This window comes from Thalassophryne amazonica, chromosome 10, assembly GCF_902500255.1.
Source record: "Thalassophryne amazonica chromosome 10, fThaAma1.1, whole genome shotgun sequence".
NCBI classification, from domain to species: Eukaryota; Metazoa; Chordata; class Actinopteri; order Batrachoidiformes; family Batrachoididae; genus Thalassophryne; species Thalassophryne amazonica.
This window is the reverse complement of record NC_047112.1, coordinates 105361659-105379842: the sequence shown is the minus strand read 5'-3', so window position 1 is coordinate 105379842 and position 18184 is coordinate 105361659. Positions and strand designations below refer to the sequence as shown.

Genomic DNA, 18184 nt, shown 5'->3' with positions numbered 1-18184 from the left:
TGGGTCCCTTCTCTGCACATGTCCAAACCATCTCAATCTCACCTCTCTGACTTTGTCTCCAAACTGTCCCACCTGAGCTGTCCCCCTGATATGTTCATTCCTAATCTTGTCCATTCTTGTCACTCCCAAAGAGAATCCCAACATCTTCAGCTCTGCCACCTCCAGCTCGGCCTCCTGTCTTTTTGTTAGTGCCACCGTCATTAAACCATACAACATAGCTGGTCTCACTACTGTCTTGTAAACTTTCCCCTTCACTCTTGCTGATATTCTTCGGTCACAAATCACTCCTGCCACCTTTCTCCACCCACTCCACCCTGCCTGCACTCTCTTTTTCACCTCTTTACCACATTCTCCATTACTTTGAACAGTTGACCCCAAATATTTAAACTCATCTACTTTCACCACTTCTACTCCTTGTAACTGCACTATTCCACTGGGCTCCCTCCCATTCACACACATGTACTCAGTCTTGCTTCTACTGACTTTCATTCCCCTTCTCTCCAAAGCATATCTCCACCTCTCCAGACTAGACTCAACTTGCTCTCTACTCTCACTGCAGATCACAATGTCATCTGCAAACATCATAGTCCATGGGGACTCCTGTCTGATCTCATCCGTCAACCTGTCCATCACCACTGCAAACAAGAAAGCACTCAGAGCTGATCCTTTGTGTAATCCCACCTCCATCTTGAATGAGTCTGTCATTCCTACTGCACATCTCACCGCTGTCACACTTCTTGTCCTGCACTACCCTAACATACTTCTCTGCCACTCCAGACTTCCTCATACAATACCACAGCTCTTCTCTTGGGACTCTATCATAAGCTTTTTCTAAGTCCACAAACACACAATGTAACTCTTTCTGGCCTTCTCTGTACTTCTCCAACAGTATTCTCAGAGCAAACTGTTGTGTGGGCCGCTGAAGAGGAGGTACTGCTGGCCCACCACCACAAGATGGCATCCTGCTTGAAGTGCGGGCTTCAAGCACGAGAGGGCGTCGGCTTTGCTGGAGGTGACAGCTGTCATCAATCAACACAAGCTGTCACCCATCACCACCACTACAAAGACCGGACTGCAACTCCACCTCCTCGCCGAGAAATCAACTACCATTCAGGTAATTTCTCTGCTGACTGACACTGTGTGTGTTTAACCTGAACTTCTATTTGCAGCCATTTTCCTGGAGTGTTTCCTTATCTGGAGGATTGGCGTTTGGTGTGACAGCGACGGCTTCGCCTCACACCCCAACTCAGATAAGTGGTTGACCAGGAGCTGCACGAGTGTGTGTGATTGGAGGTGGAGGTTTTCCCTCTTTTACTTAATACAGACTGTGGGATTACTGAGTGTGCGAACTCACACTCATCTGGACTGTCTCTGTTCTCTGCCAGCAGTACCGGGTCTGACTGCTGAAGACAGCGGCCACCTGGGGTGCAGGGCTTGGCGGCTACGGTGTTCTTCAGCTCCGTTGGTGGTGGAAACTGTGTGGGGATCCAGCTCTTCTCTCTCCAGGCGTCTTCTATCGTCGAGCCTGCCCACACGTCACCTGGTGTATGATTGACAGTCCACCATATTGTTATTGTCTGTACGTTGTTGTGCGATTCACAACATTAAATTGTTACTTTTTGGCTTATCCATTGTCCGTTCATTAACGCCCCCTGTTGTGGGTCCGTGTCACGTCACTTTCACAACACAAACATTGCATCTGCAGTGCTCTTTCTCGGCATGAAACCATATTGCTGCTCACAGATCTTCACCTGTTTTCTAAGCCTAGCTTCTACTACTCTTTCCCATAACTTCATGCTGTGGCTGATCAGCTTTATGCCTCTGTAGTTACTGCAGCTCTGCACATCACCCTTGTTCTTGAAAATAGGAACCAGCACACTTCGTCTCCACTCCTCAGGCATCCTCTCACTTTCCAAGATTTTATTAAACAATCTGGTTAGAATCTCCACTACCATCTCTCCTCAACATTTCCATGCCTCTACTGGAATGTCATCTGGACCAACTGCTGCTCCCTTGTTTGCACTCCCCTGAATCACTCTCACCACATCATCCAGCCTTTTCTTTTGCTCATTTTCTTCATTCATCAGCTCTTCAATATATTCCCTCCACCTTCTCAGCAGACACTCCTCACTTGTCAGCACATTACCATGTGCATCTTTTACCACCCTAACCTGCTGCACATCCTTTCCAGCTCTGTCCCTTTGTCTCGCCAGTCGGTACAAGTCCTTTTCTCCTTCCTTACTATTCAATTTCTTGTACAGCTCGCAATATGCCTTTTCCTTCACTTTTGCCACTTCTCTTTTCGCCTTAGGCTGCATCTCCTTGTACTCCTATCTACTTTCTTCATCTCTCCGACTATCCCAAAACTTTTTTGCCAACCTCTTTCTCCTTATGCTTTCCTGGACCTCTTCATTCCACCACCAAGTCTCCTTGTCTTCCTTCCACTGTCCAGATGTCATACCCAGTACTGTCCTAGCCGTCTCCCTCACCACATCTGCAGTACTTTTCCAGTTGTCCAAAATTGCTTCCCCTCCAACCAGTGCTTCTCTCACCTGCTCGCTAAATTTCACACAACAGTCTTCCTCCAGCTTCCACCATCTGATCCTTTGTTGAGCTCTCACTCTCTTCTTCTTCCTTACCTCTAAAGTCATCCTACAAACAACCATCCTATGCTGTCTAACAACACTCTCTCCTGCCACCACCTTACAGTCTCTGATTTCTTTTAGCTTGCATCTCCTATAAAGAATGTAGTCTACCTGTGTGCACCTTCCTCCACTCTTATATGTTACCCTGTGCTCCTCCCTTTTCTTAAAGTAGGTGTTCACCACAGCCATTTCCATCCTTTTTGCAAAATCAATTACCATCTGTCCTTCCCCATTCCTATCCTTGATACCATATCTACCCATTACTTCCTCATCACATCTGTTCTCTTCACCAACATGCCCATTGAAGTCTGCTGCTATCACCACTCATTCATGCTTGGGCACACTCTCCACCACCTCATAAAACACACTCCAGAAATCTTTTTTCTCCTTCATCTCACAACCTACCTGTGGGCATATGCACTGATGATATTCATCATCACCCCTTCAATTTCCAACTTCACACTCATCACCCTGTCAGACACTCGCTGAACCTCCAACACACTTTTAATGTACTCTTCCTTTAAAATGACCCCAACACCACTTCTCTTCCTGTCCTCACCATGGTACAACAACTTGTACCCACCGCCTATGCTCCTGCTCTTACTTCCCTTCCACTTGGTCTCTTGCACACACAATATGTCTACCTTTCTCCTCTCCATCATATCAGCCAGCTCTCTCCCTTTACCAGTCATACTACCAACATTCAAAGTCCCCACTCTCATTTCCACCCTTCTAGTTTTCTTCTTCTCCCGCTGTTTGAGGAAACGTTCTCCTCCTCTTCTTCGTTGTCTTCGCCTAGCAGTAGCTCAATTTCCACCGGCACCCTGTTGGGCAACAGCACCGGTGTCGGACGTTGTTAACCCGGGCCTCGACCCGATATGGAAATTCGATTCTTAGTCTGCATAGTTGGGATGGCTTGTTTTACGCCGGATGCCCTTCCAGACGCAACTCTCCTCATTTATCCAGGCTTGGGACCGGCACTCAGAATGTACTGGCTGCACACCCCATGTGGCTGAGTTGGACTATAAAATTTGATAGGAACTCTAAAAAGGTTAAGCTCTAAAAAGGTTAAGCTCAACATTCAATTTACCACATCTAGTAGTCAAATCAAATCAAATCAATTTTATTTATATAGCGCCAAATCACAACAACAGTTGCCCCAAGGCGCTTTATATTGCAAGGCAAAAGCCATACAATAATCACAGAAAAACCCCAACGGTCAAAATGACCCCCTATGAGCAAGCGACAGTGGGAAGGAAAAACTCCCTTTTAACAGGAAGAAACCTCCAGCAGAACCAGGCTCAGGGAGAGGCAGTCTTCTGCTGGGACTGGTTGGGGCTGAGGGGAGAGAATCAGAAAAAAGACATGCTGTGGAAGACAGCAGAGATCAATCACTAATGAGTAAATGCAGAGTGGTGCATACAGAGCAAAAAGAGAAAGAAACACTCAGTGCATCATGGGAACCCCCCAGCAGTCTAAGTCTATAGCAGCATAACTAAGGGATGGTTCAGGGTCACCTGATCCAGCCCTAACTATAAGCTTTAGCAAAAAGGAAAGTTTTAAGCTTAATCTTAAAAGTAGAGAGGGTGTCTGTCTCCCTGATCCGAATTGGGAGCTGGTTCCACAGGAGAGGAGCCTGAAAGCTGAAGGCTCTGCCTCCCATTCTACTCTTAAAAACCCTAGGAACTACAAGTAAGCCTGCAGTCTGAGAGCGAAGCGCTCTATTGGGGTGATATGGTACTAAGAGGTCCCTAAGATAAGATGGGACCTGATTATTCAAACCCTTATAAGTAAGAAGAAGAATTTTAAATTCTATTCTAGAATTAACAGGAAGCCAATGAAGAGAGGCCAATATGGGTGAAATATGCTCTCTCCTTCTAGTCCCCGTGAGTACTCTAGCTGCAGCATTTTGAATTAACTGAAGTCTTTTCAGGGAACTTTTAGGACAACCTGATAATAATGAATTACAATAGTCCAGCCTAGAGGAAATAAATGCATGAGTTAGTTTTTCAGCATCACTCTGAGACAAGACCTTACTAATTTTAGATATATTGCGCAAATGTAAAAAAGCAGTCCTACATATTTGCTTAATATGCGTATTGAAGGACATATCATGATCAAAAATGACTCCAAGATTTCTCACAGTATTACTAGAGGTCAGGGTAATGCCATCCAGAGAAAGGATCTGGTTAGACACCATGTTTCTAAGATTTGTGGGGCCAAGTACAATAACTTCAGTTTGATCTGAATTTAAAAACAGGAAATTAGAGGTCATCCATGTCTTTATGTCTGTAAGACATTCCTGCAGTTTAACTAATTGGTGTGTGTCCTCTGGCTTCATGGATAGATAAAGCTGGGTATCATCTGCATAACAATGAAAATTTAAGCAATGCTTTCTAATAATACTGCCTAAAGGAAGCATGTATAAAGTGAATAAAATTGGTCCTAGCACAGAACCTTGTGGAACTCCATAATTAACCTTAGTCTGTGAAGAAGACTCCCCATTTACATGAACAAATTGTAATCTATTAGATAAATATGATTCAAACCACCGCAGCGCAGTGCCTTTAATACCTATGGCATGGTCTAATCTCTGTAATAAAATTTTATGGTCAACAGTATCAAATGCAGCACTGAAGTCTAACAGGACAAGCTCAGAGATGAGTCCACTGTCTGAGGTCATAAGAAGATCATTTGTAACCTTCACTAATGCTGTTTCTGTACTATGATGAATTCTGAAGCCAGACTGAAACTCTTCAAATAGACCATTCCTCTGCAGATGATCAGTTAGCTGTTTTACAACTACCCTTTCAAGAATTTTTGAGAGAAAAGGAAGGTTGGAGATTGGCCTATAATTAGCTAAGATAGCTGGGTCAAGTGATGGCTTTTTAGGTAATGGTTTAATTACTGCCACCTTAAAAGCCTGTGGTACATAGCCAACTAATAAAGATAGATTGATCATATTTAAGATCGAAGCATTAATTAATGGTAGGGCTTCCTTGAGCAGCCTGGTAGGAATGGGGTCTAACAGACATGTTGATGGTTTGGAGGAAGTGACTAATGAAAATAACTCAGACAGAACAATCAGAGAGAAAGAGTCTAAACAAATACCAGCATTACTGAAAGCAGCCAAAGATAACGATATGTCTTTGGGATGCTTATGAGTAATTTTTTCTCTAATAGTTAAAATTTTATTAGCATAGAAAGTCACTAGTTAAAGTTAAAGGAATACTCGGTGTTGTGTGGGCCGCCAGAAGAGGAGGTACTGCTGGCCCACCACCAGAGGGCGCCCTGCCTGAAGTGCGGGCTTCAGGCACGAGAGGGCGCTGCCGCCACGGACACAACCGGGAGTGACAGCTGTCACACATCAACTCATGACAGCTGTCACCCATCATTTCATCACTCCATAAAAGCCGGATGTCATCTCCACCTCGCTGCCAAGATATCATCTACCTGTGAAGGTAATTCTCTGCTAAACTGAAAACATTGACTAACAGTCTGAACTTCTTTGCAGCCATTTTCCTGTAAATGTTTCCTTATCTGTGGGATTGGCGTTTGGTGTGATCAGCGACGGCTTCGCTTCACCCCCCAACCAGATAAGTGGTTGACAGGAGCTGCACGTGTGTGTGATTAGAGGTGGAGGTGACTTTCCACCTTCTGACTGTTTTTGTTACTGGGTGTGTGCACACACCCACATCTCACTGTTTGTGCTCCTCGCCAGCAGTACCAGATCCGACAGTCGGGGACGGTGATCACCTGGGAATTCGGGACTTGGCGGCTCCAGTATTCTCCGGGTTCTGTGGCGGTGGAAATCGTGTGGTTCCGGCTCTTATCAGGACAGACGTCTTCTATCCTCGAGCCTGCCCACACGTCACCTTGGTGTATTGACTGCTGTCAGATTCTGTGATTGTCTGTATCATTGTTGTGCACATTCACAACATTAAATTGTTACCTTTTGGCTCATCTATTGACCGTTCATTTGCGCCCCCTGTTGTGGGTCCGTGTCACTACACTTTCCCCAACACTCGGCTCAATAGAGCTCTGACTCTTTTGTCAGCCTGGCAACAGTGCTGAAAAGAAACCTGGGGTTGTTCTTATTTTCTTCAAATAGCGATGAGTAGTAAGATGTCCTAGCTTTACGGAGGGCTTTTTTATAGAGCAACAGACTCTTTTTCCAGGCTAAGTGAAGATCTTCTAAATTAGTGAGACGCCATTTCCTCTCCAACTTACGGGTTATCTGCTTTAAGCTGCGAGTTTGTGAGTTATACCATGGAGTCAGGCACTTCTAATTTAAGGCTCTCTTTTTCAGAGGCGCTACAGCAACCAAAGCTGTGCTCAATGAGGATGTAAAACTATTGACGAGATAATCTATCTCACTCACAGAGTTTAGGTAGCTACTCTGCACTGTGTTGGTATATGGCATTGGAGAACATAACAAAGAAAGGAATCATATCCTTAAACCTAGTTACAGCGCTTTCCGAAAGACTTCTACTGTAATGAAACTTATTTCCCACTGCTGGGTAGTCCAGTAAATGTAAATGTTATTAAGAAATGATCAGACAGAAGGGGGTTTTCAGGGAATACTGTTAAGTCTTCAATTTCCATACCATAAGTCAAAACAAGATCTAAAGTATGATTAAAGTGGTGAGTAGACTCATTTACATTTTGAGAAAAGCCAATTGAGTCTAATAATAGATTAAATGCAGTGTTGAGGCTGTCTTTCTCAGCATCTGTGTGGATGTTAAAATCGCCCACTATAATTATCTTATCTGAGCTAAGCACTAAGTCAGACAAAAGGTCTGAAAATTCACAGAGAAACTCACAGTAACGTCCAGGTGGACGATAGATAACAACAAATAAAACTGTTTTTTGGGACTTCCGATTTGGATGGACAAGACTAAGAGTCAAGCTTTCAAATGAATTAAAGCTCTGTCTGGGTTTTTGATTAATTAATAAGCTGGAGTGGAAGATTGCTGCTAATCCTCCCCCTCGGCCCGTGCTACGAGCATTCTGACAGTTAGTGTGACTCAGGGGAGTTGACTCATTTAAACTAACATATTCATCCTGCTGTAACCAGGTTTCTATAAGGCAGAAGAAACCAATATGTTGATCAATTATTATATCATTTACTAACGGGACTTAGAAGAGAGAGACCTAATGTTTAATAGACCACATTTAACTGTTTTAGTCTGTGGTGCAGTTGAAGGTGCTATATTATTTTTTCTTTTTGAATTTTTATGCTTAAATAGATTTTTACTGGTTGTTGGTGGTCTGGGAGCAGGCACCGTCTCTACGGGGATGGGGTATTGGGGGGATGGCAGGGGGAGAGAAGCTGCAGAGAGGTGTGTAAGACTACAACTCTGCTTCCTGGTCCCAACCCTGGGTAGTCACGGTTTGGAGGGTTTAATAAAATTGGCCAGATTTCTAGAAATGAGAGCTGCTCCATCCAAAGTGGGATGGATGCCGTCTCTCCTAACAAGACCAGGTTTTCCCCAGAAGCTTTGCCAATTATCTATGAAGCCCACCTCATTTTTTGGACACCACTCATACAGCCAGCAATTCAAGGAGAACATGCGGCTAAACATGTTACTCCGGTCCGATTGGGGAGGGGCCCAGAGAAAACTACAGAGTCCGACATTGTTTTTGCAAAGTTACACACCGATTCAATGTTAATTTTAGTGACCTCCGATTGGCGTAACCGGGTGTCATTACTGCCGACGTGAATTACAATCTTACCGAATTTACGCTTAGCCTTAGCCAGCAGTTTCAAATTTCCTTCAATGTCGCCTGCTCTGGCCCCCGGAAGACAATTGACTATGGTTGCTGGTGTCGCTAACTTCACATTTCTCAAAACAGAGTCGCCAATAACCAGAGTTTGTTCCTCGGTGGGTGTGTCGCCGAGTGGGGAAAAACGGTTAGAGATGTGAACGGGTTGGTGGTGTACAGGGGGCTTCTGTTTAGGACTACGCTTCCTCCTCACAGTCACCCAGCCGGCCTGCTTTCCCGGCTGCTCGGGATCCGCTGGGGGACACCTAACAGCGGCTAAGCTACCTTGGTCCGCACCGACTACAGGGGCCTGGCTAGCTGTAGGATTTTCCAAGGTGCGGATTCGTATTAGTAGTAATACGAATACAACACTTAACTGGCATTAAATCATTACACGCTCATCGCTCATTCATTTTCAACCGCGTATCTGGGATCTGGTCGTGGGGCAACAGCTCCAGTAGGGGACCGCAGACTTCCCTTTCACGGGCCACACTGACCAACTCTGACTGGGGTATCCCAAGGCGTTCCCAGGCTAGCATGGAGATATAATCTCTCCACCTAGTCCTGGGTCTTCCCCAGGTTCTCCTCCCAGGTGCCCAGGAGGCATCCTTACCAGATGTCCAAATCTACCTCAGCTGGCTCCTTTCAACGAGAAGGAGCAGCAGTATCAACGAAGATTGACCAGTAGATCGAGAGCTTCACCTTTTGGCTCAGCTCCCTTTTCATCATAACAGTACGGCAGAGTGAATGAAACACCGCCACTGCTGCGCCGATTCTCCTGCCAATCTCATGCTCCATTGTCCCCTCACTCGTGAACAACAAGGTACTTGAACTCCTTCAATTGGGGCAAGACTGCATACACTACCCAGAGTAGGCAAACCATTGGATGGCGGTGCCTGGAACACCTCATTAGGGAGGTGCCCAGGGGGCATCCTTTCTAGATGCCAAAACCACCTCAGCTGGCTCCTTTCAATGCGAAGGAGCAGCGGCTCTACTCCGAGCCCCTCATGGATTAACGAGCTTCTCAACCTATCTCTAAGGGAGACACCAACCACCCTCCTAAAGAAACCCATTTCGGTCGATTTTCCTTTATAAATCATTGGTTGTTTGGATCAGCAATTTCAGTTAAATATATCATATAACAGACAAAAACAGTGATATTTGAGAAGGGAAATGAAGTTTATAGGATTTACAGAAAGTGTGCAATAATTCTTTAAACAAAATTAGGCACGTGCATAAATTTGGGCACCCCAACAGAAAAAATACATCAATATTTAGTAGATCCTCCTGTTGCAGAAATAACAGCCTCTAAACACTTCCTATAGCTTCTAATGAGAGTCTGGATTCTGACTGAAGGTATTTTGGACCATTCTTCTTGAAAAAAAATCTCGGGTTTGTTGGTTTCTGAGCATGGACAGCCCACTTAAAGTCACACCACAGATTTTCAATAATAATCATCTCTGGGGACTGAGATGGTCATTCCAGAACGTTGTACTTGTTCCTCTGCATGAATACCTTAGTATATTTTGAGCAGTGTTTACGGTCGTTGTCTTGTTGAAAGATCCAACCCCGGCGCAACTTTAACTTTGTCACTGATTCATGAACATTGCTCTCAAGAATCTGCTGATATTGACTGGAATCCATGTGACCCTCAACTTTAACAAGATTCCCAGTACCTGGCACTGGCCATGCAGCCCCACAGCATGATGGAACCACCTCCAAATTTTACTGTAGGTGTTTTTCCTGGAATGCTGTGCTCTTTTTCAGCCATGCATACCGCCCCTTGTTATGTCCAAATAACTCAATTTCAGTTTCATCAGTCCACAGCACCATATTCTAAAATGAAGCTGGCTTGTCTAAATGTGCTTTAGCATACCTCAAGCAACTCTGTTTGTGGGGTGTACGCAGAAAAGGCTGCGTTCATCAGGGATGAGTTCATCAGTGAAATCACCTGCTGGAGTCAGTGGCTGCAAAGAAAACCTGCACCCTCTCGGCCCTTTCTGGAATAGTTTGGACACCACTGCCCTAAAACATGATGTTGAACAATCTTTGTTTTCAGGTCATTTGAGAGTTGTTTAGAGGCTCCCATGTTGCCACCCATTAGAAGAGTTGCAAAGAGGAGAAACATTTGTAAATGGCCACCTTAAATACCCTTTCTCACGATTGGAGTCACCTGTGTAAGGAGGTCAAAGGTCAAGGAGCTTACCAAACCAGATTTGTGTTCCAATAAATAGTGCTAAATGTATACAAATCGATAAAATGACAAGGGTGCCCAAATTTATGCACCTGCCTCATTTTGTTTAAATAATTATTGCACACTTTCTGTAAACACTAGAAACTTCATTTCACTTCTCAAATATCAGTGTGTTTGTCTGCTATATGATATATTTAACTGCAATTTCTCATCCAGACAACCAAAGATTTAAAAAAGAAAATCATGAAAATGATCAGGGGTGCCTAAACTTTTGCATACAACTGTAATATCTGTATTTAGTCTGTTCAATTACTGATGGCCTTTGAAAATAGAGATATTATGTATAAAACTGACCAGAACTCCAAACAGTTAATATAATATAATATTTTTGTTAAATTCTTTAAATAAAGCTGAAAGTGTACACGACAAGCACATCTTGTTTCATTTCAATCCCATTGTGGTAGTGTACAGAAGCAAAATAACAAACACAATGTTGCTATTCAACTACAGGCCTGATTGTTGCTACAAAGTACATGCAAACACAGTGATTGAAGTATTTATCTCATTATGTGATTCAAATGTTGTATGTAACAGAAGAGAATAAGTGGTCTTCCTGGATGGACTTTTGTGTGCATCTGGGTCATTTCTGTTGCATTTAGCTGAGTGTACCTGCAGCAGCTGCCGGTCCTTCTCACTGCCATTTAGGGTCATCTGCAGCTGCGTCATCTGCTCCTGCAGAGCTCCTGTACTGGCCCTACTGTCACCGATTGCGGCTGATAATTTGTGGACCTGGTCTCTCAGCTGGCTCTCACGCTGCTCGGCTCGAACCAGTAACATGGCCAGCCTTTCCTCATTGACCCTCAGAGCTGCACAGCGCTCCTCGCTGTCACTGAGCTTCCTCCTTAGCTCTGTTAATCTGTCCTGCAGTGCCCCCACTGTTGATTCCAGCTCTGCCGCCCTCAGCTGAGCCCGCTGCAGCTCACCCTCCAGGGTGCGCTTGGACAGCTCCAGATGATTCACTCTGCTGTCTGCTGCGTCCAAAGTGTCCTTGAGCTTCTGTTGTTGTGCATCTGCATGTAATTCTAGGCCCTGCAGTAGCTCCAGCCTGTCCTATAAAAATGTGGCACAGTAATTTTTCAGGTGTCAAAGATCTTGTTAAGTATTTCTCTGAATGTAAATATATTTTGGTCTTTTAATGTACTTTTGACGCCTTGGACTCAGCCTTAGCAGCGCGCAAGCTCGTCTTCAGTTGAGACACCTCCTCCTTAAGGTTAATCTTCTCCCTCTCTGCATGATGTGCTGCTTCCTCCTGCATGGAAAGGGAAGCCTGAACCCCATGCAACTGTTGTGCCAACTTCTGTTTTCCTGGAAGAACATTCACAGTAAATATGCTGTATTAGAGAACACACTTAAAAACAGCTAATTACTGCACGGTTAGTTAATGCGCTGTCTCCATTACCCTCATCTGATTCCTTTAAAGTTTTCTGTAGTTGTTGCAGCTGGATCAGTAACTTAGTCTGGTGTTGTTGCAGCTCTGTGACTTGATGACTAAGGCCGACACTGTGAGCTTTTGCTTCATCCTGCAGAAACAGGTTCACAGTTTTATCAAGTGCAGAATAGCCAATACCCATTCATTTAATGAAGGATGTGGGTTTCAGAAAATCTAAAATAATTTTCAGTCAGAAGGACTGCGGATTATGTCTTTGTGCATGATTTCAGTTAAAGGGGCATCATAAAATTTCAAACCCCAAATAGAACCCCAAATCCTAGTTAAATAATAATAATATAATAAAAAATTAATTAAATAATAGAACTTAGGGATGCTGTTACAATGAAAGAATGTGGAGTGAAATTTAAAAGTACTTAAAAACAAACAAACAAACTTGGGTCACACTTTCCACAGACAAAGTCCAAGTATATTTAACTGGGCATTTGCTGCTGTTTTTTCAGTAAATGTTGCATCATTACTTACTTCAAAAGTATGTCAGACTTAGGGCCCCTTCACTCATAGTACGAATAAGTACAAATCAGGGTGAATGACAGTGAAACAGCTTGTATGAGCGAACCATGATACATCGAGCTGACGTTGGGAGGGACACATGGTCGGGCAGGTGTGAACGATCCTGCTGTGATGGTCACAGCGGGAACACAGTGCGAGCAGCTGGAACATGTGTAACTACATTGCGCAGATGCTGTGGAAAAATAAAAATACATGCCACCCACAGGATTCAAACCTGCAATTTGCAAAAGCTCTGATTGCCAGCCAGAAACTTTACCATTGCGCTACCATCACTGTCCTATAAAAGTTGTGTAAAATGCCTGAAATCAACAAGGAGATAAACATAAAAAAAATAAATAAATAAATAAAAAAAGACACCATAAAAAAACGCCACATTTTATTGAATCCCTCTTATCAAGTGGACAATACAAGTACGTATGAACCGTCATGGTCATAGACGTACAGTCATAAAATGACATTAATGAAGCAGTGCACTCTTATCATGTCTGCATCTGCTTGCCTGGTGTGTCTAGCTGGTGTGTCCAGCCAGCCAGTTCCACACGTGTCCGGCCTGACATGTATGTCCTGTGGACGGCGCGCTGCAGGACAGATACCGCATCATGGGGAACAGACTAGGGCTGCAGCGATCGAATGTTTTTGGAATCAAATATTCTATCGATTATTTTATCGATTAATCGGATAAAAAGTACCTTTGTATTTTTAAACAATATCAGTAGTGGCAGGGCTCTCCCTAAAGCAGTGGCACAATGTTTCTGTGCCATATGCAGATTTTTAAGTTTAGGGTATTCCCTCTCTCTGTTTTGCTGGGTTATTCATTTTTTTCATATTAATAGTTTTTAGAGCATTGCCAAACCATAAGCCCAGGCAGTCTGTGAAATCTTCAGTGTGCTTTTTTCCTTCTTATTGCACATTTCATTTGCACTTTTTATTACTGAGATTTATTCAGTGTTTAGTGTACAGTAGTGTTCAGAATAATAGTAGTGCTATGCGACTAAAAAGATTAATCCAGGGTTTGAGTATATTTCTTATTGTTACATGGGAAACAAGGTACCAGTAGATTCAGTAGATTCTCACAAATCCAACAAGACCAAGCATTCATGATATGCACACTCCTGAGGCTATGAAACTGGGCTATTAGTAAAAAAGGTAGAAAAGGGGGTGTTCACAATAATAGTAGCATCTGCTGTTGACGCTACAAACTCAAAACTATTATGTTCAAACTGCTTTTTTAGCAATCCTGTGAATCACTAAACTAATATTTAGTTGTATAACCACAGTTTTTCATGATTTCTTCACATCTGTGAGGCATTAATTTTGTTGGTTTGGAACCAAGATTTTGCTCGTTTACAAGTGTGCTTGGGGTCATTGTCTTGTTGAAACACCCATTTCAAGGGAATGTCCTCTTCAGTATAAGGCAACATGACCTCTTCAAGTATTCTGACATATCCAAACTGATCCATGATACCTGGTATGCGATATATAGGCCCAACACCATAGTAGGAGAAACATGCCCATATCATGATGCTTGCACCACCATGCTTCACTGTCTTCAATGTGAACTGAGGCTAGAATTCAGAGTTTGGGGGTCGTCTCACAAACTGTCTGTGGCCCTTGGACCGAAAAAGAACAATTTTACTCTCATCAGTCCACAAAATATTCCTCCATTTCTCTTTAAGCCAGTTGATGTGTTCTTTGGCAAATTGTAACCTCTTCTGCACATGTCTTTTATTTAACAGAGGGATTTTGCAGGGGATTCTTGCAAATAAATTAGCTTCACACAGGCATCTTCTAACTGTCACAGCACTTACAGGTACCTCCAGACTGTCTTTGATCATCCTGGAGCTGATCAATGGGTGAGCCTTTGCCATTCTGGTTATTCTTGTATCCATTTTGATGGTTGTTTTCCGTTTTCTTCCACGCGTCTCTGTTTTTTTTTTGTGTCCATTTTAAAGCATTGGAGATCATTGTAGATGAACAGCCTATAATTTTTTGCACCTGCGTATAAGTTTCCCCCTCTCCAATCAACTTTTGAATCAAACTACACTGTTCTTCTGAACAATGTCTTGAACGTGTTGTGAAAGTGCCGTGACACGGACCCACAACAGGGGGCGTTAATGAACGGACAATGGATTAGCCAAAAGTAACAATTTAATGTTGTGAATCGCACAACGACGTACAGACAATAACAATATGGTGGACTGTTAATTATACACCAGGTGACGTGTGGGCAGGCTCGACGATAGAAGACGCCTGGCGAGAGAAGAGCCGGATCCCACACAGCTTCCACCACCAACGGAGCTGAAGAACACCGAAGCCGCCAAGCCCTGCGCCCAAGGTGGCCGCTGTCTTCAGCAGTCAGACCCGGTACTGCTGGCAGAGAACAGAGACAGTCCTGATGAGTGTGAGTTCGCACACTCAGTAATCCCACAGTCTGTATACAGTTAGGAGGGAAAACCTCCACCTCCAATCACACACTCGTGCAGCTCCTGTCTAACCACTTATCTGGTTGGGGTGTGAAGCGAAGCCGTCGCTGATCACACCAAATGCCAATCCCACAGATAAGGCAACATTCACAGGAAAACGGCTGCAAAGAAGTTCAGACTATTAGTCAGTGTTAAGTGCAGCAGAGAATATTACCTGAATGGTAGCTGATTTCTCGGCAGGGAGGTGGAGTTGCAATCCGGCCTTTATGGTGGTGGTGATGAGTAGTGGATGAGTGACAGCTGGTACGGATGATGAGTGACAGCTGTCACTCCTGGTCGCTCCGACGCCCTCTCGTGCTTGAAGCCCGCACTTCAAGCAGGGCGCCATCTTGTGATGGTGGGCCAGCAGTACCTCCTCTTCAGCGGCCCACACAACAGGACCCCCCCCTCAACGGGCGCCTCCTGGCCGGACTGAGGACTTTGAGTATGGGAAATGGTCCGATGTACCTGTCCTTTAGTTTGTTGGATTCCACCTGCAGGGGGATGTCCTTAGTGGATAGCCAGACCTCCTGCCCGGGCTGGTATGCAGGTGCCGGGGAATGCCAGCGGTCTGCATGGGCCTTAGCCCTCGTCCGGGCTCTGAGCAGGGCAGAGCGGGCGGTACGCCACACCCGACGGCACTTCCTCAGATGGGCCTGGACCGAGGGCACCCTGACCTCTCCCTCCACTAGCGGAAACAATGGGGGCTGGTACCCCAAACACACCTCAAATGGGGAGAGGCCGGTGGCAGATGAGACTTGGCTATTATGAGTGTACTCGATCCAGGCCAGATGGTCACTCCAGGCCGTCGGGTGCGTGGAGGTCACGCAGCGGAGGGCCTGCTCCAGTTCCTGGTTCGTCCGCTCTGCCTGCCCGTTCGTCTGGGGGTGGTACCCAGACGAGAGACTGACGGTGGCCCCCAGTTCCCTGCAGAAACTCCTCCAGACCTGGGAGGAGAACTGAGGACCACGATCCGAGACAATGCCTGATGGAATCCCATGCAGACGCACGACGTGGTGGACCAGGAGGTCTGCAGTCTCCTGGGCTGTCGGGAGCTTCGGGAGGGCCACGAAGTGGGCCGCCTTGGAGAACCAGTCCACTATCGTTAAGATGGTGGTGTTGCCCTGGGACGGCGGGAGGCCCGTGACAAAGTCCAGGCCAATATGAGACCAGGGGCGACGAGGCACGGGCAGAGGCTGGAGGAGGCCTTGGGCCTTGTGGTGGTCGGCTTTGCCCCTGGCACAGGTGGTGCAGGCCTGGACATACTCCCGGACGTCGGCTTCCATAGACGCCCACCAGAAGCGCTGCCGGACCACTACCACGGTCCTTCGCACCCCTGGATGACAGGAGAGCTTGGAACCGTGACAGAAGTCAAGGACCGCAGCCCTGGCCTCTGGTGGGACGTACAACTTGTCCTTCGGACCTGTCCCCGGGTCCGGGCTCCGTGTCAGGGCCTCCCTGGCGGTCTTCTCCACGTCCCAGGTAAGGGTGGCCACGACAGTGGACTCGGGGATGATGGTATCAGGGGGGTCTGACGGCTCGGTCTTGACCTCCTCTTTATGCACCCGGGACAGGGCGTCAGATCATTGGTTTTTTGTCCCGGGGCGGTAGGTGATCCGGAAGTCAAAACGCCCGAAGAACAGCGACCAGCGGGCTTGCCTGGGGTTCAGACGCTTCGCGGTCCGGATGTACTCCAGGTTCCGATGGTCCGTGAAAACCGTAAATGGTACCGATGCTCCCTCCAACAGGTGTCTCCACTCCTCAAGAGCCTCCTTCACCGCAAGAAGTTCCCGACTGCCGATGTCATAGTTCCGTTCAGCTGGGGTCAACCTGCGGGAAAAGTAGGCACATGGATGGAGAACCTTGTCGGACTCCCCGCTCTGGGATAGCACGGCTCCTATCCCTGAGTCAGAGGCATCCACTTCAACAACAAACTGGCGCTTGGGATCGGGCTGCACCAGAACCGGTGCAGTCGAGAACCGGCGTTTCAACTCCCTAAATGCGGCTTTGCACCGATCCGACCAGGTGAAGGGGACTTTTGTGGAGGTCAGGGCTGTCAGGGGGCTAACTACCTGACTGTAGCCCTTGATGAACCTCCGGCAGAAATTTGCAAAACCGAGGAACTGTTGTAGTTTCCTACGGTTCGTTGGTTGGGGCCAATCTCTCACCGCCGCAACCTTGGCCGGATCAGGGGCAACGGAGTTGGAGGAGATTATGAACCCCAGGAAGGACAAAGAAGTGCGGTGGAACTCGCACTTCTCGCCCTTCACAAACAGCCGGTTCTCCAACAACCGCTGTAGGACCTGATGTACATGCTTGACATGGGTCTCAGGATCCGGAGAAAAGATGAGTATATCGTCTAGATATACGAAGACAAACCGATGCAGGAAGTCCCGCAAGACGTCATTAACCAATGCTTGGAATGTCGCAGGCGCATTGGTGAGGCCGAACGGCATGACCAGGTACTCAAAGTGACCTAACGGGGTGTTAAATGCCGTCTTCCACTCGTCTCCCTCCCGGATCCGAACCAGGTGATAAGCATTCCTAAGATCCAATTTCGTGAAAATTTGGGCTCCATGCAGGGGCGTGAACACTGAATCCAACAGAGGTAACGGGTATCGGTTGCGAACCGTGATCTCGTTCAGCCCTCTGTAATCAATGCATGGATGGAGTCCGCCGTCCTTCTTGCCCACAAAAAAGAAACCAGCACCCATCGGGGAGGTGGAGTTCCGGATCAACCCGGCAGCTAACGAGTCCCGGATGTAGGTCTCCATTGATTCGTGTTCCGGACGTGAGAGGTTGTACAGCCTGCTGGACGGGTACTCAGCACCCGGTATCAAATCAATGGCACAATCATACGGACGGTGCGGGGGCAGCGTGAGTGCCAGATCCTTCCTGAAGACGTCAGCAAGGTCGTGGTACTCGGCTGGCACCGCCGCCAGATTGGGGGGACTAAAACCTCCTCCTTAGCTGTCACACCGGGTGGAACCGAGGATCCTAAACACTCCCGGTGGCAGGTTTCGCTCCACTGAACCACAACCCCAGACGACCAATCAATCCGGGGATTGTGTTTTAACACCCATGGAAAACCCAAAAT

General features: G+C 46.1%; 1 protein-coding gene across 1 annotated transcript in view; it reads right to left on the bottom strand.

Moving 5' to 3' along the window:
- crocc2 (ciliary rootlet coiled-coil, rootletin family member 2) overlaps positions 1–18184 on the bottom strand; it is a 326949-nt gene that overhangs the window by 9796 nt on the left and 298969 nt on the right. The window contains exons 28-30 of the mRNA XM_034179233.1: positions 12065–12185; positions 11816–11970; positions 11275–11715 (exon numbers count right to left, since the gene is read on the bottom strand). Of these exons, the coding sequence (XP_034035124.1) occupies positions 11275–11715; positions 11816–11970; positions 12065–12185 (717 nt within the window). The remainder of the gene's footprint in view (positions 1–11274; positions 11716–11815; positions 11971–12064; positions 12186–18184) is intronic.